General features: G+C 44.4%; 2 protein-coding genes across 2 annotated transcripts; one reads left to right on the top strand and one right to left on the bottom strand.

Annotated features, from left to right (window-relative positions):
• The first annotated feature begins 1,414 nt into the window (after window positions 1-1,414).
• LOC144610198 (uncharacterized) lies at window positions 1,415-11,100 on the top strand. The gene is made up of 3 exons (XM_078428765.1): window positions 1,415-1,686; window positions 5,894-6,053; window positions 6,640-11,100. Exons 1-3 carry the CDS (start codon window positions 1,456-1,458, stop codon window positions 7,479-7,481), a joined length of 1,233 nt encoding a protein of 410 aa, XP_078284891.1. The 5' UTR covers window positions 1,415-1,455; the 3' UTR covers window positions 7,482-11,100.
• A 7,554-nt stretch (window positions 11,101-18,654) lies between these two features.
• Window positions 18,655-19,369, bottom strand: LOC144610300 (histone H2B 1/2-like). The gene has a single exon (XM_078428898.1). It carries the CDS (start codon window positions 19,290-19,292, stop codon window positions 18,918-18,920), a length of 375 nt encoding a protein of 124 aa, XP_078285024.1. The 5' UTR covers window positions 19,293-19,369; the 3' UTR covers window positions 18,655-18,917.
• Between the last annotated feature and the right edge of the window lie 5,329 nt (window positions 19,370-24,698).

Genomic DNA, 24,698 nt, shown 5'->3' with positions numbered 1-24,698 from the left:
CATGGAAAAATATGCCAGTGGACTGGTAGAGGTGGGTACAATTACATATCAAGTCACAAGGTCGGGAACGTTTTGGAGGGATATGGGCCAGGTGCAGGAGTTTTGGACTAGTTTAACTTGGTTGGCGCGAATTAATTGAACAGAAGGGCCTGTTTCTATGTTATACAGCTCTGACAAGTGAGCCCAAATAATTGTTTTAAATAGTTCATTATTGTTCTTTGTTCCAATATTTATTCTGCACTTTGTATGATTTGACATTTCTTAACTCGGTTATTCTACCCAATTCTCCTTTCCTTACTCTCCTCTTCTAATTATCGCATTCTTTCCACCTTTCCTTCTGCTCTTTATTCCTCCTCCTATGCCCCTCCCTCTCTTCTAACCCCTCCATTCTTAATCCCCCTCCAATCCCCTCCATCCATCATCCCCCTCCTGTCCCCTCCATCCACCCATGCCCCACCCCTCTTCCTATTCTTCCCTTCCATTCCCTTCCTTCTTCTATCCTCTCCATTCTCCTTCACCTACCACTCTCCCCATTCTCCTCTTTCCCTCACTTCCCCATCTCCTTTTCCCCTCCTCTTCTTTCCCTTCCTCTCCATCTCCTCTTCCCTTTCCCTCCTCCTCTTTCCCCTTCCCTCCTACTCTTCTCCATCTCCTTTTCCCCCTTTCCCTCGCTTCCCCATCTCCTTTTCCCCCTCCTCTTCTTTCCCTTCCTCTCCATCTCCTCTTTCCATTCCCTCCTCCTCTTTCCCCTTCCCCACTACTCTTCCCCTCTCTCTCTCCCCATTCCCCTCCTCCTCTTCCCCTCCTCCTCTTCCCCTCCTCCTCTTCCCCTGCTCCCCTTCCCCTGCTCCCCTTCCCCTGCTCCCCTTCCCCTGCCCCCCTTCCCTTGCCCCTGCTCCCCTTCCCCTGCCCCTGCTCCCCTTCCCTGCTCCCTTCCCCTGCTCCCCTTCCCCTGCTCCCCTTCCCCTGCTCCCCCTTCCCCTGCTCCCCTTCCCCTGCCCACTGGCGGCACTGCCCTGCCTTCTCTCCACCTCCCTCCCTCTGTGTGTGTTTCGTTCATTGACGGCCGCAGGCCAGACAGATTTTTTCCCTCTCCTGCGGGCATCTAACCTGAGAAGAAAAGCTGCAACTCCCCTGTCCAGCCCAGCAGGGTCGACCCTGCCCACATCTAGCGGCCGCGACCAGGTCTCGCCGGCCGCCGCCATCTTGAGAGGCCAATTTTCCTGCGGGCGCACATTGGGCCGGCGTGGGCGGGGCGTGGGGCGGCACCGCGCCCCCATTGGCCGCCGCCACCCTGACGGACGGGGCGGGCTGGACCTCCATTGGCCGACGTACCACGTGACGGCCCGTGTGGGCGGGGCGAGGCTTCCGGTGGGCCCCTAGCCCCGCCCCCGGTCCCAGCCAGCGCCCGTTCCTCCCTCTCCCTCTCCCTCTCCCTGCAACTGGGCCGCAGCCATGTCCGAGCCCCGCACTCCGCGCTTCAGTGACAGAGCAGTGCAGGTTCTGCTGGAGCAGGTGAGGGATCGCAGGGAGGTGTTTTTCCCCTCCCAGGGCAGGAGTGTGCCCAGGGAGAAGGTGCACCAGGCCTGGATCGAGGTGGCACACAGGGTCAATGCCAAGAGTGAGGTGCCAAAGAGTTGGCTGCAATGCCGCAAGAAGTTCAATGGCCTGACCTGGACTGCTAAGGTAAGCCCGGGTGACGCCAGGTGGTCAACCCCAGCTGGACCACAGTCTGACACTTGCAAAGTTTTGGGTGTCGACAGATTTCAGAACTCTGCAGGTGCTGGTTTACACTGAAGATAGACACAAAGATGCTGGTGTCACTCAGCGGGACAGGTAGCATATCTGGAAAGCAGGGATGGGTGATGTTTCGGGATGAGATCCTTCTTCAGACCTGTCCCCTGTTTCCCATGAGGGTGAGATACATGCCCTGCATCATTATGGATGATGTCCATAACACTAACCACCTGCCCCCACCATTGACTCTATCCACACTTCACGATGTCTCGGGCAAGCAGCCAAGGCCCATTTATCCCGGCCTGAAACGTCGCCTATCAATGTCCTCCAGATACGCTGCCTGACCTGCTGAGTTACTCTAGCACTTATACCTATTTTTGTAAACCAGCATCAATGGTTCCTTGTGTCTATCATTTGCACCCTGGTCGCCCTATCTTTTCCCCTCGCCTGTCGGGTTGAAGATGCAAAATCTTGAAAGCATGTACCACCTGATTTGGGAACAGCTTCTTCTCTGCTGTTGACAGACGACTGAAAAGCCCTTTCATAAACTAAGGATGTAGTCCTGATCTCCCAACCTACCCCCTTATGGCCTTTGCACATTTTCCACCTGCACTTTTGTTGTAGCTATAATGGTGTCGCAATATATTCTGCACTCTGGTATTTTTCTCTCTGCACTACCTGTTGTACTTGTGTATGGCTTGAATGTAAATGTACAGTACGCTTTGATTGGATAGTACACAAACAAAAATTGTTACTATATTTCGGTATATGTGACAATAATAAATCAAACTAATAAATCACAAAATTTCTATGGGTCCACATGCCCTACAGAACTGTTTGAACTGACCCATTATTCCAGCCTGCTCTTAACCCACCAAACCTATTTCTAACTGCAGTTTTCCCTGGAGGGAAATGCACTTACCCCTCCAATCTGAAAAACAACAGTTCGCGTTAATCAGCACTTTTGCTTCTGGCTAATTTTGTGTTCACACCATCACTGTTTTTGTCATGCTGGCTCCAGTTTCCTAATAGGTTTATTTTGAAACACCACCATAAATGCCTTTTGAAATGCTTACAGTAACCTTCCTTTATAGAATTGTAGAACAGTTACAGAAGCCCAGCAGATGATCCAGTCGATAATTTATGAACTAGTTTTCTACCAAGAGCATGAGTTTTAATTATCATGTATACTGAAAACAGAATAGTGAAATTCTTACAGCATAATAGGCCTGTAAATGGAATTCAGATAAATAACATATTTTAAAAATCAACGATTAAAAACCCAATATTACTGCAGTGTCATCTTATCCTACGCCATCTCCTCAGTTGCCTTGTACATTTTTCTTCACCATATATTTATCTAATTCCTTCTTACGGTCATAATTGATAGGAGTAGAATTAGGCCATTTGGACCATCAAGTCCACTCTGCCATTCAATCATGGCTGATCAATCATGGCTGATCTATCTCTTCCTCCTAACCCCATTCTCCTGCCTTCTCCCCATAACCTCTGACACTTGTACTAATCAAAAATCTATCTATCTCTGCCTTAAAAATATCCACTGACGTGACCTCTACAGCCTTCTGTGGCAAAGAATTTCACAGATTCACCATCCTCCGACTAAAGAAATTGCTCCTCATCTCCTTCCTAAAAGAAGATCCTTTAATTCTAAGGCTATGACCTCTCATCCTAGACTCTCCCACTAGTGAGTCATAGTGATAGACATCCGCTCTATCCAAGCCTTTCACCATTCTGTATGTTTCAATGAGGTCCCCCCCTCAATCTTCAAAACTCCAGCGAGTGCGGGCCCAGTGCCGATAAATCCACATCATAGGCCAACCTACTTATTCCGGGGATCCTGCTTGTAAACCTCCTCTGGACCCACTCCAGAGCCAGCACATCCTTCCTCAGATATGGTGTCCAAAATTGCTCACAGTATTCCAAATGCGGCCTCTCCCAGCGCCTTATAGAGCCTCAGCATTACATCCCTGTTTTTGTAAGCAAGCCCTCTTGAAATAAATGCTAGCGTTGAGTTTGCTTTCTTGAAACGCACAATGGAACCTTATACAGGCAGTGCATTCCAGATTCCATCCACTTGCCTGAATTTTTTTTTAAGGTTTTTCTTTTGTGTTGCTCTTAATTTCTTTATACCCACAACTCTCCCCAAATGGGAATCGTTGCCTATTATCCAGTTTGTCCAGACCCCTCTCCATTATATACACCTCTGTCAGGTCTTCCATCTTTGAAGAAAACATTCACAGCTTCTCAAATCTGTCTTTGAGCATCTTTAACAGAGTAATCATCCCAGAATATCTCAGAGAATCAGTATCAAACAAAATGTGAATGTAGGTTACCAATAGAACTTAAATTAGGTGAGCAAAAGTTTAGACTAGGGATTGGGATTTAAGGAGATTCTTAAAAAGGAGTAAAACGCTGGAAGTGAGTAGACCTTGTTATCTCAAATTGGTGAAATGTATAAATTCAAGGATTCTTAAGAGGACAGAATTGGAAGGGAGCAGATTCAGTGGTACTTTATTGTCACATGTGTCTAAGCATAGTGACATTTTTTTTGCAGACAGTTCAGTAAAAATCATTCTATGCATAAGTACAATTGTACTCAAGCACAAGAGTGTAAGAATAGTAGATTCGATATTTTAGTGGTTGTAGAACGGGAAGAAGTGACACCAAGAAAATAAGGATGAGATTTTTAAAAGTTAAATTTTACTGAACCAGCATGTATTTGAATTGTCAAACACAATGATGGGTGAATTGGATTTGATGTATTGTGGGATAAGGACTGCAGAAGGGGCACGACAGTAATATACAGATAATGCCTTTGATATCTGCAACAAAACAGGTTCATTCCTGATCTCTGGTGCTATTTGTGAAGAACATTCATGTTATCCCTATGATCAGTTTCTCTTGGGTGATTCTCCAAAGATTGGCAGCTTAATTGGTCACTAAATTACCGCAAGTGTAGGGAGGTGATGAAAGCATTGGGTGGAGTTGATGGCCATGTGAGAGAGGAAGGTTGCAAGGATATGTGGGGGAATGGGATTGCACTGAGAGCCAGCAGAGACTCTGAGACAAATGACTTCAGTGTTGATAGTGAAGATGAAAAATGATGACAAAAGGAAATGCAGATGCAGGAATTTTGATTGAAACACAAATTGCGGGACTACCTTGGCGGATCAGGCACCATCTGTGGAAGGAATGGACAGATGACCTTTTGTGTATGAAGCTTTCTACAGACTGATGAAGGAAGTGGGGAGAAAGCTGGAAAGTGGAGGGGGGCGAACAAAGATTGGCATGTTATAGGCAGTTACAGCAGAGGGAGTGTTGGTTAAATGACAGATGGGTGGACAAAGGCGAGAGATCAAAAGGAAACTAAAGGGTGTTAGACAGAGTAGGAGTGAAATGTAAAGCCAGATGGAGTGATAAAGGTGTTAAAGGGGTGGGGGGGGGGAGAGCAAATCAGGTAGCATCTGTGGAATGAGTAACAGAATTAATGTTTCTGGTCAAAGACCCTTCATAGAACTGGGAATGAGAGAATGAGAGGTTTTGATGATTTCAAATACATTCAATGTTTTTTTTAATGGGCAATCAGCCTGGTATCTGTTTATATAGTCAAGCTTAAAGATGACAAAGCTTTGGAACCGATGTGAGTAATGACTGGAAGCTTTTCTCTTTTCCGCTATGGTTAACAGCACTTTGAAGAAAAGCGATCTAGTTATTATCTTAAGGAAGCGTCTGACCCGAAACATTGCCTATCCATGTTCTCCAGAGATGCTGCCTGACCCACTGAGTTACTCCAGCATTTATTTTATTTTTTTGCAGCATCTGCAGTTCCTTGTTTCTATTCATTATCACATTGTCATTATTGCGTATGCTCTACGTAAATTGGCCATCCGCTTCCTGCAGTGGGTCCACTTCAGAAACAGTTAACAGGCTGCAAAGATGACCCTAAAGATAGTAAATGGAAATGGAAGCTTAAATGGAAGAATAAATAAATGGAAGCTTTTTTTTCATGCATATGATACAGCGGTCGGTGTACACTCGGTTAACTGGACTCATTCCTTCTGCATGCACCTGGTTCGCTCATCTGGGTAATGTGTTGCAACAATGAAACACTAACTCACTCCCACTATTTCTGCAGGAGAAGTTGGCACACAAAAGAAGGAAAACAACAAGTTGCGAGGAACGGCCAGCCTCCATTCTAGATCTCACCCAGATGGAGCAGGAAGCCCTGGACATCATTGGGCCAAACAGCAGGAGAAACCTCGAGAATGGCAAGGCTAGAGGCCAAGTACCACAGGGTGCCTTCCTATTTCTCTTATCTGCGGTTTTAAGTCATCACGCAGGCAGCATTATCATCCTTGAGCTGTTCTTGTGCTGTTTAGTCAAGTCAAGTCAAGTCAAGTCAATTTATTTGTATAGCACATTTAAAAACAACCCACGTTGACCAAAGTGCTGCACATCTGACCAGGAAAAAAAAAGAAACATACAGTGGCAGGCAGCCAAACACAACGGCGCGGCCATCTTGAACAAAATGTTAATTCAATCACCCACAGTCCAACAATAAAAGCACTAAACAGGCACCCAAATTACCCAACCCCAAAAACACCCCAAAACACAGTCCAACAATAGAAGCATTAAATAGGCATTCAAATCACACACCCCAAAACCCCCAAAAACACAGTCCAACAATAAAAGCATCAAACAGGCACTCAAACCACCCAACCCCAAAAACACACAAAAAAGAAACATCCATCAAAGAAACATCCATCACAGTGAGTCTCCTCCAGTCCTCTCCTCACTGTGATGGAAGGCCACAATGTCTTTCCCTTCTCCTACGTGACCATCCCAGGGCTCCCTAACTCTTGTCCCTCTCCCTTTTTACAGATCTGACTCATTACCTCGGCTTTATGGGGCAGGAGATGGAGCGGGGAGATTTTACAGAAGATACACAGTCACCAGCTCCGTCATTCCAGTACATCACCACTGACATGAACATCTCCAGTGACATGGATGCTCAACTGAATGGATCGACACACAATGAATTATTCGGCAGTAATGAACAGGAGCCGGCTATTGTGGAAAGGACTGTGCAGGAGACAGATGACTCAAGGGCAACCTCTGGTCCCAGCTATGTCGAAGAGGACAATGATGCAGATTTAACCGGCCCTGCCTTTAGAAGAAAGCTTTTCCATGAACATCATCAGTTGCTCAAAGCTTTGGACAGTCTACCCAAGAGTTGCCTCACCCTGTCTGAGAGTGTAGAAGAGTCTGCTTCCATATTTTGTGGTGTTGTGGCCAAAGGCATCACTACTCTCCAGTCTACCATGGATCGTGTTGCCAACTCTATGGATGCAGCAATGAAGCCCTCTGTCCAGGAGCCTGTGGCACCCACACTGGCTTCATTGATTGAGGCTCAAACCGGTGCTATTCAGGCTCTTGCTTGCACCATATCCACTAGTTTAGAAAGGCTGGGTGGGCGCATTGATAGGGGCTTCAGTCACGTCTCCGACCTCCTTCAGTCTGCTGTGCCACAGGTCAGTGGCAGTATTGAGTCGCGGCCTCATCTGAGTGAGCCAGCTGGAGTGGCTCTTGCTGGTCTCTCTCAGGATAACAGCGCGTCTGTTCCCACGCCATCCTCTCAAGCCCCAGCTGCTCCTGCAGCAGCACCAGTGAATCTGCAGTCGGCGATCAGATCCCCTCAAGCTCCACGGGACCGGCGCCCGTGAGCATTTTCCACCCCCTGACAGAGCTACAGTAACTGCCAGCCCTTGACCAAAGCCACAAAGGAGTCTCGAGTTGGAGCAGCTAGAGGACTTGATAAAGGTAAAATGAGTGGGTCTACTGCTAGTTGCATAAGCAATAAGGTATTACATTATTTTCAAGTCTAATGTTTTTGGGCGGCTTTTAACTATGGTGCTACAATCTTGAGCATCAGACATCAGTGGATGGAAGTATTATTGGATGGAAGTATTATTGGATGGAAGTATTATTGGATGGAAGTATTATTGGATGGAAGTATTATTGGATGGAAGTATTATTGGATGGAAGTATTATTGGAATGTTGAATGACCATTGAACATGCTTTACAGGACTATTAATGGGCAGGAGTTTACTATCCATAATTCGGGTATGAAAGGCCAGGAAGCACATGACACACAATAGTTTGCCGTCTACTAATCTGGTTGACATTCAGACAACTATTTTATCAGTAGTTACATAGGAGAAGGCCATTCTGCCCTTTGAGGCCATCCCACCATTCAAAATGATCGCTACCATATTCTTGTTCCTATTTGATGCTTTGTGTCTAGATATCTGCTTATCACCACCTTGTATGTTCAATGGCTTAGCTTCCATTGTCTACAGTGTTAGTGAATCCTATTGTCAAAAAACCCCTCCTCATATCTGTCCAAATTTTCAGATTTCTCTCAGTCTAGTTTTCTCTAACTTCAACTAACCCTTGCTTTCTCTCTCTCTTTCTCTCTCTCTCCGTCCCACGCCCACCCTAGTTCTCTGACTAGTTCCGGTCCTGATTAAATTTACTGTTTGAATGCATCGTTGTCACCTTCTCCTCTGCCAACAATGAGCCATTGTACATTTCCTTGAACAGCGTCTTCTTTGATCTGACATCTTCACACCTTACCCTTCCATATCTCTAGTTTCTCTCTCCCCTGACTCTCAGTCTGAAGAATGGTCTCAACTAGAAATGTCACCCATTCCTTCTCTCCAGAGATGCTGCCTTTCCTGCTGAGTTACTCCAGCATTATGTGTCCGTTCTCTGTCCTAAAAAGCTTGCCCCATGTCCTGAGACTGACCTGTGGTTCCAGACCACCCAACCTGGGAAAAACATCTTTCTTGTATCTAGTCTGTTGAGCCCTTGTGAGTTTGAATGAGATTATATTTCGGAACTTTGGTTGAGTACTGGTCAACTCATCCTCACTAGCCACTACTGCCAACCCTTAAATCAGTTTGTTGCATTTTTTCTATGTCTTTTCCAATCCAAATCTACACCAGTACTCGAGAGTGGTATTACTAATGCCCTGGATACTTGTTACAATTCATCCCAGATTTTGCATTCAAAACTATTGCAATAAAAGTTAATGTTACATTTGCATCCTTAATCATATTTGCTTTCATAAACCGGTGTACAAGGACATTCAGATCCCTTTGTATATCAACATTTCCCAATCTATCGCAATTTATGTAATGTTCTTGCCTGACAAGGACAACTGGGGAACAAAAGAGTGATTAGTTCCTTTTTATGGAATCATCTCTTTGAACAAACGAGCCTTGTGATTGTGAGAAATAGCTGGAAACGTTTTTGTTTGAAGTTCCACTGCTCTAGTTGACCTGTAAATAGTCTATTTCTATTCTCAGTTCTTATGGTCCTGCACGTCTCAACATTTACATTTTTTCTCCAATTATTAGCATGTCTTTGAAACGACATCTTTCATAGGCAGGCAAAAGTGTTCTCGTGTTTCGATCGTGGTCCTTTACCAACATGCGTAGGAAGGAACTGCAGATGCTGGTTTAAACCGAAGATAGACACAAAGGGAGTAACAGGGACAGGCAGCATCTCTGGAGACATTCCTTCTCTCCAGGGATGCTGTCTTTACCAACATGTTCCCTGATTTTGATCAAGTCGAAATCCATTTTTCAATAGCCAATTTGGAATTTTGCATTGATTGTTTGGCTGTAAACGTTATTTTGTATCTGCAGCCCATTCCTTTCATTGTTATTGAATTCTTCCCAGTTAATGTAGGCTTTCCCCATTAGATTTCTTCAATCCATCCTGTGATAAAAGAATGGAGGGGTGCTTGGTTGGCATGGATATGATGAGCTGAAGAGCCTGTTTTCATACTATATGACTCTATGATTCCTGGGTTAACTTGGCCCTGACAGTCACAGTCTCATGAGTCTTGCTTCACTTTATTTAAGATCGGGAACTCATAATTTTAATATCAAAAGGTTTAAATCTCTCGCCAGCAATCCGACAGTTAGAAGATGAAGCACTTCAGACAAAGAGCTGTTTTGTTAATTGTTTAGGAAGATCTGATACTAGGACAGTTTGCTGCTCTATCTCTACTCCATTTTTCACATCATTGATGCATCTCTCATTAGGCGATTAAAAAATAGGGGGCTTTGTAAGCAGTAAAAATGTATAAAATTAAAATATTTTAATGGTTAGATTATCTTCTCAGTTTATTGCCCATTTATTTTAATGTAGGTAATTCACTTTGCAACCAACAGACAATAGTTGCAGGAGTAGGACATAATAATAATAATAATAATATTCATTTATTGTCATTGCAACGAGTACAACGAAATTAAAAAATAGCCAATCCTGACGGTGCGTACAAACATATATGCAATAAATGCAAAAACAAATAAATACATAAATACAATTAAATACAATTATATTAAGTACAAGATTTTTTAACGGTGTTGCCTAGTGCAAAGGTAGTGTTCAGTTCTCGTATGGCCCTGGGGTAAAAACTGTTCTTAAGTCTGTTTGTTCGGGATTTGATCGACCTGAAACGTCGACCAGAGGGCAGATGAACAAACAGACGGTGGCCGGGGTGGCAGCCCTTTGTGCCAGCACCGCCATTCAATGTGATCATGGCTGATCATTCTCAATCAGTACCCCGTTCCTGCCTTCTCTCCATACCCCCTGACTCTGCTGTCCTTAAGAGCTCTATCTAGCTCTCTCTTGAATGCATTCAGAGAATTGGCCTCCACTGCCTTCTGAGGCAGAGAATTCCACAGATTTACAACTTTCTGAGTGAAAAAGCTTTTCCTCATCTCCGTTCTAAATGGCCTACCCCTTATTCTTAAACTGTGGCCCCTGGTTCTGGACTCCCCCAACATTGGGAACACGCCTCTAGCGTGTCCAATCCCTTAATAATATTATATGTTTCAAAAACCATAGATTGCTGTAAAAACATATAGAATTTGCTGAGCCTCTGAGTTACTCCAGTACTTTGTGTCTTTTCTTTGTACTCCAGAAAGGCTGCCTGACCTGCCTGACTTTGTGCTTTTTTTGTACTCTGGGGATGTTGCCAGACTTTGATCAGACAGCACTTTGATTAGTATGGGTGTCAGGGGTTATGGGGAGAAGGCAGGAGAATGGGGTTGAGGAGGAGCGGCAGGAGAATGGGGTTGATTGAATGGCGGAGTAGACTTAATGGGCCAAATGGCCTCATTATGCTTCTATCACTTATGAACCTACGGACGTTGCTCTAGCACTTTGTGTCAAAGTTTGCTGTAAATTCTACATGACATACGGCTGGAAAATTCATGATGATTGAAAGAGACTTAGCAGGCAGTGTAGGTGGGGAACATAAAGGTCATAGACAATAGACAATAGGTGCAGGAGGAGGCCATTCGGCCCTTCGAGCCAGCACCGCCATTCAATGTGATCATGGCTGATCATTCTCAATCAGTACCCCGTTCCTGCCTTCTCCTCATACCCCCTGACTCCGCTATCCTTAAGAGCTCTATCCAGCTCTCTCTTGAATGCATTCAGAGAATTGGCCTCCACTGCCTTCTGAGGCAGAGAATTCCACAGATTCACAACTCTCTGACTGAAAAAGTTTTTCCTCATCTCAGTTCTAAATGGCCTACCCCTTATTCTTAAACTGTGGCCCCTTGTTCTGGACTCCCCCAACATTGGGAACATGTTTCCTGCCTCTAACGTGTCATAAAAAGATTTAAAGCTAAAATCAAAGACTCCAAAGACGTACAGGTATGTAGGTTAATTGGCTGGGTAAATGTAAAAATTGTCCCTAGTGTGTGTAGGATAGTGTTAATAGTGTTAGTGTGCGGGGATCGCTGGGCGGCGCGGACTTGGTGGGCCGAAAAGGCCTGTTTCCGCGCTGTATATATATGATATGATATGATATGATGAAAGCAATGATGCTTTTATATTTAAAAATGGCCAATTATGCTTTAAAGTCTGGATTGTACTGCTCCTGAAATATTTTAAGTAGTTCTGAGCACCACATCAGAGGAATGCTACATTGGCTTTAGAGTACCCTATTTGAAACCTTGCTTTTGTTCTCTCTCCCGTTCTCCTGCTCCAAACCATTACCTCAACATTCCAATGGTCTGCTTAATTGTAGCAATGTAAGAAATAGGAGCCGGAGTTGGCGACATGGCCTCTTCAATCTTGCATGGTAGGGATATAGATGATTGTGTGTCATCCACATTTCCGCCTGATCTTCATATCGATTACCTTAAGCATTCAAAACGTAGCTGGATACACTCAATGATTGAGTGTACACAGCCCAGGAAAGGGAAATTCAAAGATTCACAACGTTCAGAATAATAATATTGCTGTTCATCTCCGTACTGACTGGTGGAACTGTTATGCTTGGACAATGTCCTACCTAATTCTGGACTCTCAAAGACTTGGCTTCTTAGCATTTATGCTGTCATCCATCTCCGAAGCTTATGTTTCCTTGAAATCGCCTGTTATTCTTCCAAGTTCTGGTGAGTATGGATTTTTTGCCGAACAAAAAACGAATATATCTGAAAGCTTCTAATTATATTTGTCTGCCTCATAGCATCTGGGATCACTAGGCTTATTATTTTTTTTTTTTGCATGTGTTTGCCACTGCGGTCCTTTGCTATATATATATTTTCTTCTAAAGACATTTTTGGGGAATCTTTACTGATTTTTCTTTCATCATTTAACTCTGAAATTTCAAGATTACTTTTCATTTGTCAACATTGAATAGCACTTCAGACAATATGATGGCCTCTTAACATTGTTGAACTGCATTTGGATCTTGTGTCCTTGGAACAACTATTTCTTAATAGAATGTACCTGTACATTTATTTGGGTCTGAGAAACCTTGCATCTGATTAGATGCACATTCAGCTAAATACTTTTGTTTTCCCACCCAGAAAAACCATGGGGTTAGAAGATAAAGGGTATGGTCAGATATATGGATAGCAAGGGTTTGGAGAGCTATGGGCAAAATGCAGGCAAATTGACAAGCCCATTATGCCAACCTTGTCAGCATAGACAAAATCGACCAAATTGGCCTGTTTCGAAGCTGTGCATGCCTATGGCCCTCAATGATCTGGTTCTGAAATACCCAGCCTCTACCTAAGTAATCACTAAAGAATTGATGAGGTAAGGGGCCTCAGATGGAAGACTGGTGCATCATAGTAGCATCCAGTAAATATCCCACGATATTCTTAAAGTACTGGTTATGATGATTGATCAGCAGAGCAAGAAATACGTGCATTCAGAGACTCTATTTTCTGGGTGTATTCAGTCATGTTGCTCCCAGGGAAATGTAAAATTAATAGGTACATTTGGCAAACTGATACTGTTAAGCCATTGATAGACACAAAATGCTGGAGTAACTGGGTCAGGCAGCATCTCCGGAGAGAAGGAATAGGTGACGTTTTGGATCAAGACCGAAGGAGTCTGATGATGGGGCAAGACCCGAAACGTCACCCATTCCTTCTCTCCAGAGATGCTGCCTGACCCGCTGAGTTACTCGAGCATTTTGTGTAAACCAGCATCTGCAGTTCCGTCTTTCACACTGTCATGCCATTGTTCAGAAAGATTAGACAATGCTTAAAGTGAGGGTGATGTTATACTCATAAGGTGGAAGCAATTATTGGTTAAGTGATCCAGTGTGTTGTGTGATCACTGCAGGATATTACAGAGCTCCGACAGGTTCAGAAACAGCACTGAACCTAAGCTAATTACGTTTAGGTTACTATGAAATATAGCAATGTATTTACAAACCTTGTCAATAAGGTACGGACTCCATCCTACTGCTGTATACACTGGAATTTAGAAGGATGAGAGGAGATCTTATCGAAATGTATAAGATTATTAAGGGGTTGGACACGTTAGAGGCAGGAAACATGTTCCCAATGTTGGGGGAGTCCAGAACAAGGGGCCACAGTTTAAGAATAAGGGGTAGGCCATTTAGAACTGAGATGAGGAAAAACTTTTTCAGTCAGAGAGTTGTGAATCTGTGGAATTCTCTGCCTCAGAAGGCAGTGGAGGCCAATTCTCTGAATGCATTCAAGAGAGAGCTAGATAGAGCTCTTAAGGATAGCGGAGTCAGGGGGTATGGGGAGAAGGCAGGAACGGGGTACTGATTGAGAATGATCAGCCATGATCACATTGAATGTCGGTGCTGACTCGAAGGGCCGAATGGCCTCCTCCTGCACCTATTGTCTATTGTGTTGTGCTGTAGTTTAACTGCCACCTACCCTGCTCCCCCTCTTCTTCCGTCCAACATGGAATGACCACATCAATTCCACTTTCTTAACAACCGCACTCAGTTAAGGGTTGTGAAGCCTTTGAAGACTCGAGCAGTAAGAACCCAGTCAAAGGCTACACACAGATTCATCCCATAAGCAGCATTGGTGTTTCAGGGTAGCATTCCTTTAAAGAGCCTAGGAAATTATTGTTTTGTCCATTTCAGCACTTAGTGACTTTTTTTTGTGTTACATCATCTCCAGTTCCTTCTATCTGCTTGTTCCTGTCGATGTGTTGGATTCAGTAGCTTGAACAATACGTGAGAACAAATTATTGGTATTATTAAAGGACACGAAATTATCAGCAAAGATTTTGAAGATATTTAATCACACAAATTCCTGTCATGTCAAATTATTACAACTTATTTTCAAAAGATTTATTTGAAAAAAAACCATTCTGTTTGTTTCAACTTCCAAAAGCTGACGGATGAAATTATTGTTTTAGCTTGAGCATTGAACATGAATTTGTGAAGATTGGCCCTCTCGTACATTAAAGCAGTGAAACATTCTAGAGAAATAAGTCTGTGTAGCTTTATTCAGAGTGGTTGTAGGTGAGTGTGTTTTTGAAAACATAAACATTGTGTCTTTTTGAGTGTTTTGCAAAAACATTGTGGAATTTTACTCGAGGCCATTGTATTTGTTTATCACCTGTCCCCCTTACAATGGTATATTGGGCAGATTCCATGATTATCGTTGGGAGCTCTGGATCTCCTTGGTTTATATATTGGTCGATCCCTTTGTCTCCCACATAGTCTATTCATCTCTAACCTTTGTCCACCATCTGACTGTCACCACGCCCCCAAACCCTCACATGTATCAACATAACACCAGCCAGGCTTTGTGACCATCCTCTCTTCCAGCTTTCTTTCCAGCCCTCCCCCAACATCAGTCTGAAGAAGGGTCCAGACCTGAAACATTACCTATCCATGTTCTCCAGAGATGCTACCCAACCCGATGAGTTACTTCAGCACCTTGTGTCTTTGTTTCGTAAACCAGCATATGCAGTTCCTTGCATCTATATCCCTGGTTTATTGCCTGTCTGAAAATTCTCCTCCAGAGTAGTGAAGCCGATTTACACCAATCTCGGATGTCCCCAAAGAGATGAATGTCTCCTTCCATTTGCTTCTTGGGATTGAAACATACCTTAAGGCACAATGCTGCCGAGTTAGATTGTACCTTTTTACTAATATCGTGTGCATGTTTTAGAATGGGTATAAAGAAGTATGATGTGAGAATACAAAGTGCTGGAGTAACAGCAAGTCAGGCAGCATCTCTGGAGAACATGGATGGATGATCTTTTGTGTTGAGACCCTTCTGGACTGAAGAAGGGTCTTAATATGAAAAGTCATCTATCCATCCATGTTCTCCAGAGATGCTGCCTGACCTGCTGAATTACTCCAGCACTTTGTGTCCTTCTGTGTATTAATCGGCATCTGCAGTTCCTTGTTACTACATGATGTGAGGAGGTTGTAGAACATGAAACTGCCATAGGACAATAGGTTTCTGTGGTATATTTAACATTATTTCCGTTTTCTTTGTGTATCTGAGACTGTATTTGAGAATGATGCTGGAATATATTCTCATGATGTTTTGAGTTTTTGAACCTTTCATTTTAATACTGTGTATTCAAATGGAACTGGTATTTGACAGCCCTTTTTCAGTTTGTTAACTTGTCTATATCTTTCATAATCTATAGACACAATGAAATTGACCTTTTAATCTGTCACTGTTCAAGGGTTTGGGTCAGTAGTTTGATGTGTGTGCCCTGTAAAATCGTAATTATTTCCTATCATTGGGAACACTAAGATGTATTAAAACTATTACACTGAATTGTGTCAATTTTGTCTTTGGATAATCATTATTGCAGTGTATACTATATATTTTAAGCTGTGTAATGTAAGATTTTAATTAATGTTTAATTGATTTTCGTGCACATACTAGAGATCATGGGATATATTTGCATCTCAAAGTGTGCAAGTTGTGTCACTGAGTGGTAGCACAGTGTATAAGATGGAGATTGTTATATTGTATCATTCAGCTGATAAGGCACGTAAATTTTATATCTTTGTACACAATAGGCATTGATACTGTGTCGGCCTTTCATATAGGAAGTATTGTGATTATGTACTGTGTCAGCTTACTGCTGGGATTGATACTGTATTATTCAATTGTATATTAAACTTTCATTTCAGTCTACACTTTAAAGATTGCAAGTGTGTACTTGAATCTGGGCATTTGATTTTTGGAGTGATATTTAATTTATATTGGGATTATCTTTTTTTATGATTTATTCACAAAATGCTGGAGTAACTCAGCAGGTCAGGCAGCATCTCGAGAGAGAAGGAATGGGTGACGTTTCGGGTCGAGACCCTTCTTTAGACCCGAAACGTCACCCATTCCTTCTCTCCCGAGATGCTGCCTGACCTGCTGAGTTACTCCAGCATTTTGCGAATAAATCGATTTGTACCAGCATTTGCAGTTATTTTCTTATACATCTTTTTTTATGATACTCTTTAATCGTATCATTGTGGCAATGCCAACAGAGCACAAAGGATTAGATGTGTCAGTCGACCAAGAATTCAATTAAATAATAAGACCTGTGAATGAGATCAATTTCAAGGCTTGGGGGGGGGGGGGGGGGGGATCGCTGACAGTGACTGCATTTAAAGTGTTATTCTTTCAGTCTCCAGGATTGAGACTATCGGTGATAATTTATTTGCTGATTACTGGGTGATATTTGTGACAATTCATCTGCATCTGTGTTGTGGCTAAAATCGGCCCGTCGATATAGACACAAAATACTGGAGTAACTCAGTGGGATTGGCACCATCTCTGGAGAGAGGACCAAAAGGAGTCTGATGATGGGGCAAGATCCGAAACGTCACCCATTCCTTCTCACCCGAGATGCTGCCTGTCCCGCTGAGTTACTCCAGCATTTTGTGTCTATCTACGGTGTAAACCAGCATCTGCAGTTCCTTCCTTCACCTTGCTGTTTTACACTACATATACCTTTTTATCTTGGATCAATTTTGAGGGGTCTCGAGAAAAAAGTCTGGAGCAAGTGATCACCAAGGCAAAGAAGGGAATGGACTAATTACAGGTAAATTAGATTAATGTAAATTGGTATGGTACCAAAGGCATGATGGGCCACAGGGCCTGCCTCTGTTGTTTCACTATGATCTATGACTGCAAGAATATTTTTATCTAGAGTTTAAAAGACACAGGTGTTTTATCTAGAAGACACAGAAGTGAATGATGGGTGGTAATGGAGGCAGAACTCTCACTTTATAGTGTTTAGAAAAGCACCGTGCAACAATAGGCGAAGGAATTGATATAGATGAGTATTCCCAGTGTTGGCAAAGTTAACCAGATGTGTGTATAACTTGTCAGATGTAGCAATTGTTATGTTCTCTGATTGGGACATTCAAACTCAACCATTGACAGAAAGAAAGCACATTGGTTATTCTGGGCTCCCGGGAAGGCAAGGTGACGTGGATGGGACCTGTTGGTACTGAGGCAGGTTGAGGGTAGTTAAGATGACCAGTGAACTGTTGAGGTACCCACATGAAGGCAAGGTGACGTGGATGGGACCTGTTGGTACTGAGGGAGGTTGACGGTAGTTAAGATGGCCAGTGAACTGTTGAGGTACCCACATTCCGCGAACGATGTTATGGAACATCTTGTGTGGAGTTTGCATCTTCTCCCTTTGACCGACTTGGCTCCCTCTCGCATACAAAACCCTCATTATGATGGACCATAGGTGGGGAGGGGGAGCGAATAATGTCTGTTATAACTGTTTGTCTGTTATAACCAAGTAAGTGATTACTGAGTAATAGAGTATCATTGCACAAGTAGCAGAAACAAAGAACTGCAGAAACCTGGTTAATACAAAAGAAGACACAAAGTGCTGGAGTAACAGCATCTCTGGAGAACATGGGTAGGTGATGTTTTGGGTCAAGACCCTTCCTCAGACTCTCGGTCTGGAACTGGGCCTGGAACCCAGCTAAGTTGACGGCCCCGGCCAGCTGGTGGCCGGGGAAGAGGCGAGGATCGGCAGAGTCAATGGTCGCGGTCCTTGGGTAAAGGTCAGTGGCGGCGATGGCCTATGTGACCTGGAAGTGTCTGAGGAAGCTGAGGGGTGGGGATGGTGGCAGTGTCCAGCCTGGAAGCAGATGGGAGAAGTGTGGGCTGGCATTGGCAGTGAAGGGTGGTAGGTCTGGCCTAGAAGTGGTCAAAGAGGAGGGGCAGGCTGGTGGTAAAGGTCAGTAGGTCTGACAATGGCAGCCGCCTGGGTGGCAGTGTGGGCTGGAATTGGCATGAACAGCCTGCCCTGATGGAGGTCGTAAGGTCCATCCGCCACAACCAAAATCAGTTGTAAAGAGGTCCATAATAACGATGGCTTACATCTGTGTGGCTGTCTACTGTGTCCCTAAATATAGGTTGGTGGAAAGAGGCGTTTGAGATGGAAAGGCAATGTCACACAAAAGATTTGTGTTTGACAGGCAATGTCACACAAAAGGTGTGTTTGACAGTCAGTTTCACGCTCCCGTTTCTCTGCTGCTCGACTAAAAACTGCACTTACGCATAATTAATTGAAAACAACATTCCGCTTTATTGGGCACGGACAAGAACACGACACACCACAGATCAATAAAGCCGCCTTTTACAAAAAGTGTCCACTTCAGAGGGCGAAAGGGGGAATGAACTGGGCGCAGAACGATTCAGCGAGATCCTTCATTTGTTACAAAAAGGTATACACGCAGTACAGCAACGTAGGCTCAGCTACTATGGAGATGTGGGTGGCTCTTAGAAGAGCCTTTGTTTTTGAGAGGGTTTTTTTTCCCCCTCTTCCCCCGATACGTTGCGCCGGACGTTTACTTAGAGCTGGTGTACTTGGTCACGGCCTTTGTTCCTTCGGACACGGCATGCTTGGCCAGCTCCCCGGGCAGGAGTAGACGCACGGCGGTCTGGATCTCCCGGGAACTAATGGTCAACCTCTTGTTATAATGGGCCAGGCGCGAAGCCTCGCCGGCGATGCGGTCGAAAATATCGTTCACAAACGAGTTCATGATGCTCATGGCCTTGGAGGAGATGCCGGTGTCTGGGTGGACCTGCTTCATCACCTTGTAGATGTAGATGGAGTAACTCTCCTTCCTCGCCTTCCTCCGCTTCTTGGTACCTTTGGCCGGAGCCTTATTTAGCGTTTTCTTTGCGCCTTTCTTCGAAACCACTTTCTTCTCTTCAGGCATTTTAATATTCGACGGGCAAAGGCACAAAACGCATTACGTCGCCGTTCCTGATTTATATAGGCAGCGTCCGCCGGCTCATGCTAATGCAGGATGGCTGAATGTTCAGTTTACGATTGGATGCCGGTGACATAATTTGTGCCTCTGCTCTCTGGTTGGTGAGACCCTTGCAAAGTCAAAGCATCCAATGACAAGTATCCGCACTGTAATCCGTGACAATCTTCTCCAAAGATAGATACAAAATGCTGGAGTAACTCAGCGGGTCAGGCAGCATCTCAGGAGAAATGAAATGGGTAACGTTTCAGGTCGAGACTTTCTTCTGAAGAAGGGTCTCGACCCGAAACATCACCTATTACTCCAGGATTTTGTGTCTCCCTTTGGTGTTAACCAGCATGCGTGGTTCCTTCCTACACAATCTTCTCCATATCCTCTATAAGACAATAAAACATAGGAGCAGAATTAGGGCATTCAGCCTGTCGACACTCCTCTGACATTCTAACATGGCAGATCTATTTTTCCTCTCAACCCCATTCTCATGCCCCCCCCCCCCCCCACCAACCATTGGAACCTTTCCTAATCAAGAATCGACCAATCTCTGCTTTAAAGATACCCAATGTCTTGGTCTCTACCGCCGTCTGTGGAAATGAATTCCACAGGTTCCCTCTGGCTAAAGAAATTCCCCCTCATCTCCATACAAAAAGATATAAATTCCCCCTCATCTCCATACAAAAATATATAATGTGGCATTTAAGAAACATTTAGGCAGGTACTAGGATAGATTAGAGGGATATGGGCTATATCCTTTTACTTTATTCACAATCATATATATATATAATTGTGAATAAAGTAAAAGGATATGGATATAGGATATATTTATGGATGAAAACTGCAGGTGCTGGTTTAAATCGAAGGTAGCCACAAAATGCTGTAGTAACTTAACAGAAATATATATGTGTGCATGTGTTTGTGTGTGTGTGTGTATATATATATGTATGTGTGTGTGTGTGTGTGTGTTTGTGTACAAAAAAGCCCAGTGCATAGCTGTTTACATTCGTAACATTATTCACTGCAAACACAGCGTTATTGGTTATACAGATGATCAGTACATTTTTATGTATATCGTACTATTGACACCTATGTGGCTCCCTGGGACTGTGGGAGAATAACACAAACTTTCAGCTTCTTACATGCTGGACCTAGCCCCTCAATGTCTGGTGATAGAAGGACCTTAGATTGCAATCCTTCCCCTCAATGCATTTGCATTGGGAGCACCAAGCTTCAGCATGTCCTTCACCATGTACTGCTGTTGCCAGCAATGTGCCTGTTGGCAGCATTCCCGCAATGGCATGTCATCGTATTGGAAGACCAATATATCTTGGGACGACCAAGTACATCTTTCACCGAGTTGTTGATCTTCCAGCAGCACAATATCCATCCACGCATGTATCCCTGAGAACACCAAGTAGATCAGAGAATTTTCCATAACTCAGCATGAACTGTGGTAAGACAGTTACATCATTCTCATAAGGTCATAAGGAATAGGAGTAGAATTAGCCCATTATGTCTACTCCGCCATTCAATCATGGCTGATCTATCATTCCCTCCTAACCCCATTCTCCTTCCTTCTCCCCATAACAATAGACAATAGGTGCAGGAGTAGGCCATTCAGCCCTTCGAGCCAGCACCGCCATTCAATGCGATCATGGCTGATCGCTCTCAATCAGTACCCCGTTCCTGCCTTCTCACCATACCCCCTCACTCCGCTATCCTTATGAGCTCTATCCAGCTCTCTCTTGAAAGCATCCAACGAACTGGCCTCCACTGCCTTCTGAGGCAGAGAATTCCACACCTTCACCACTCTCTGACTGAAAAAGTTCTTCCTCATCTCCGTTCTAAATGGCCTACCCCTTATTCTTAAACTGTGGCCCCTTGTTCTGGACTCCCCCAACATTGGGAACATGTTTCCTGCCTCTAATGTGTCCAATCCCCTAATTATCTTATATGTTTCAATAAGATCCCCCCTCATCCTTCTAAATTCCAGTGTATACAAGCCCAATCGCTCCAGCCTTTCAACCTCTGACACCCGTACTAATCAAGAATCTATCTATCTCTGCCTTAAAAATATTATCTGACTTGGCCTCTACAGTCTTCTGTGGCAAAGAATTGCACAGATTCACCACCCTCTGACTAAAGAAATTTCTCCTCATCTCCTTCCTAAAAGAACGTTCTTTAATTCTGAGGCTATGACCTCTAGTCCTAGACTCTCGCACTAACGGAAACATCCTCGCCACATCCACTCTATCCAAGCCTTTCACTATTCTGTATGTTTCAATGATGTCCCCTCTCGTTCATCTAAACTCCAGCGAGTACAAGCCCAGTGCCGACAAATGCTCATTAGAGGTTAATCTACTCATTCCTGGGATCATTCTTGTAAACCTCCTCTGAACCCTCTCCAGAGCCACCACATCCTTCCATAGATATGGTGCCCAAAATTGCTCACAATATTCCAAATGCTGCCTTACCAGCACCTTGAAGAGCCTCAACATTACATCCCTGTTTTTGTATACAAGTCCTCTTGAAATACATTGAGTTTGCTTTCTCCAGACCTTTGAGGGTTCTCCAGGCCTTCTTTGTAAATACACACAGTCTGTAGAGGTGAGCTACTGTCTCCACTTCATCTCTATCTACTATGGGTGGAACGGTGGATATGAGCCAAGCCTGTGTTACACTAAGACCACTTTTCACCTGATAACCAGCTTCTTGACTATAATGGCTGTAATGGACTGCAATGAACTATAATGTACATTATAGCCTTTATAACTGTCCGTTATTAGTGTCAATGATAATGGACTAGAATGCCACTAGCTTCTTGCGGGCTACATGAGGAACTATAATGGCTCCAGCAACTGATCATCTAATCAATTCTCTTGTGTAGGAAGTAAACTGCAGATGTTGGTTTAAACCGAAGATAGACACAAAAAGCTGGAGTAACTCAGCAGGTCAGGCAGCATCTCAGGAGAGAAGGAATGGGTGACGTTTCGGGTCGAGACCCTTCTTCAACGTCACCCATTCCTTTTCTCCTGAGATGCTGCCTGGCCTGCTGAGTTACTCCAGCATTTTGTGAATAAATACCTTCGATTTGTACCAGCATCTGCAGTTATTTTCTTATACTGCCTGTCCCGTTGAGTTACTCCAGCTTTTGGAGTAAAAATCAATTCCCTTGCTTGCTCTGAAATTGGCGGGTTTTTCCAAGTGGGACAATTTGCCTCAGTCTGTCAACTCTGGTGTGTCGGTAGATCCCGGCATCAGCGTGATTGGGCCAGAGGTCGTCGTCCAATCGGCGGCGAGAGATCGACTTCGCTGCGTATAAAAGGCAGAGCGGCCGCCGGGCTGGCAGACTCGGAGGGAAAGCGGCCAAGCGCAAGCTGGCTGCTTGTGTGTCCAACTCCCCGGCGTCGCCAGCAATCTACCGACCTGCCCGCCCCCCGACACACCGGGACACAGACCGAAGCCTGGCCGCCACCATCCCGGAGGAGACGGGCGACACGTACCCGTTGAGGGCATCAACCCGTGGTCAGCTCGGCCCAGAGGGTCACCTTGGACAGGCAGCCTCCCTCCCTCCCGCACCCCTCTCCCTCTCTCACACTCCCTCACATCTCAATAGACAACAGGTGCAGGAGTAGGCCCCACCATTCAATGTGTATAAGAAAATAACTGCAGATGCTGGTACAAATCGAAGGTATTTATTCGCAAAATGCTGGAGTAACTCAGCAGGTCAGGCGGCATCTCGGGAGAGAAGGAATGGGTGACGTTTCGGGTCGAGACCCTTCTTCAGATTGTTCAATGTGATCATGGCTGATCATTCACAATCAGTACCCCGTTCCTGCCTTCTCCCCATACCCCCTGACTCCGCTATCCTTAAGAGCTCTCTCTTGAATCTCCTCTCCCTCACTTCCTCCTCTCCCACAATTGCCCTTTTAAGGGCCACTGGAAAGAGCTTCGACGACCTTTTACTCAACCCGAGTGCTCCGATTGTTTTCTCTTTCTTTAAGTCAATATTTAATTGCGTGTAGGAAATACGCGTGTGGTAGAGTCTTGGCGACTTTAAACAAAATTGATTAGTGCGGGTGTTAGGGGTTACGGGGCGAAGGCAGGAGAATGGGGTTGAGACATAAATCTGCCATGGTTGGATGGCGGGGTAGACTTGATCACCCACACGTAGCGGGATCGTGCACAGAGACTTCTCGCTACATGAGCGTGGGAGAGCCGAAACCCTCCCTCCCTCAGCCCAACAAAGGCCCTTTTAAGAGCCACTGTAAAGAGCTGTGTTTTATTCCAAAGATAGACACAAAATGCTAGGATAACTCAGCGGGCCAGGCAACATCTATGAATTGAAGAAATGGGTGACGTTTCGGGTCGAGACCCTTCATCAGACCTTCTTATTCCACCCTAGTTCTCTGCGTCTCGTCTCTTTATTGATTAACAACATTTAATTGCGGGCTGGTGTGTAAGAAATGCGCGTGGGGGTTAAACTTTGGTGACTTTTCACGAGGTGCAAAACACAAAGTGCTGGAGTAACTCAACAGGTCAGGCGGCATCTGTGGGGGGAGGTTTGTGTTTGGCTGGTGATTCCAGCATCTGGACTTGCACCCACATGTGGTCAGCCCCCTTCAGTGGGGCACCGTTAACAGCCACCCCGCCTCAACCCCCCCCCCCCCCCCCCCCCCCAAGAGCCACTGAAAAGAGCTGCAACCTCCTCTATTCCATCCCAGTGTTTTGTGGTTTCCTTGTCTCATGGCACAGCAGCATTTTATTCATTGGGAGTACTTACAAACTCAGTGACTTTGAAGCCGGAGGTTATCTGAAGACTGAATAGATCTAGGAATTATTTACTAATAATTTATTGTGGGATGTAGATGGTGAGTGTGAATCTTCACACTCCGCCCTTTATACTCCATGGGCTTTTATCTACCGCGGCGCCAGTACACTGTAATGTCCCATTGACAACCACACATATATATCTATATACTACTAAAACTCAGATCTTGTGTTATATATATATGTATGCGCGTAACAGCGGTTTCTCTGATTTCGTCAAAACGGTGAACCGTAGCGCCACGATTTTTGCACCGCCTTAATCACCACGCGGTTATCTGCTGGAAAATTGTTTTTTATTTAATTCGGTCGCATGTTTTTTAAGTTACAGAGGTATTAAAGCGCTTCCCCCCCCCTAAATTATAGGGGGCGCTGTGGTGCGGATTTAGTTTTCAGCTTGTGGCTTGTGACGGCTACATTGTTTCGAAAAGTTTCCAGAAAAGCGCTGATTGTTTTGTTATTGCAAGTCAAGTCAAGTCAAGTCAAGTCAAGTCAATTATATTTGTATAGCACATTTAAAAACAACCCATGTTG

This window comes from Rhinoraja longicauda, chromosome 36, assembly GCF_053455715.1.
Source record: "Rhinoraja longicauda isolate Sanriku21f chromosome 36, sRhiLon1.1, whole genome shotgun sequence".
Classification (NCBI taxonomy): domain Eukaryota; kingdom Metazoa; phylum Chordata; class Chondrichthyes; order Rajiformes; family Arhynchobatidae; genus Rhinoraja; species Rhinoraja longicauda.
Note: the sequence above shows the minus strand (reverse complement) of the source record. Positions and strands in the feature narration are given on the sequence as shown.

What these genes read in the sequence shown, in the direction of transcription:
- LOC144610198 (XM_078428765.1), top strand. Translation starts at nt 1,456, where the DNA reads ATGTCCGAGCCCCGCACTCCGCGCTTCAGTGACAGAGCAGTGCAGGTT. An exon ending in GCCTGACCTGGACTGCTAAG is followed by an intron (nt 1,687 to 5,893) that starts GTAAGCCCGGGT and finishes CTATTTCTGCAG; the next exon opens with GAGAAGTTGGCACACAAAAG. An exon ending in TAGAGGCCAAGTACCACAGG is followed by an intron (nt 6,054 to 6,639) that starts GTGCCTTCCTAT and finishes CCCTTTTTACAG; the next exon opens with ATCTGACTCATTACCTCGGC.
- LOC144610300 (XM_078428898.1), bottom strand. Translation starts at nt 19,292, where the DNA reads ATGCCTGAAGAGAAGAAAGTGGTTTCGAAGAAAGGCGCAAAGAAAACG.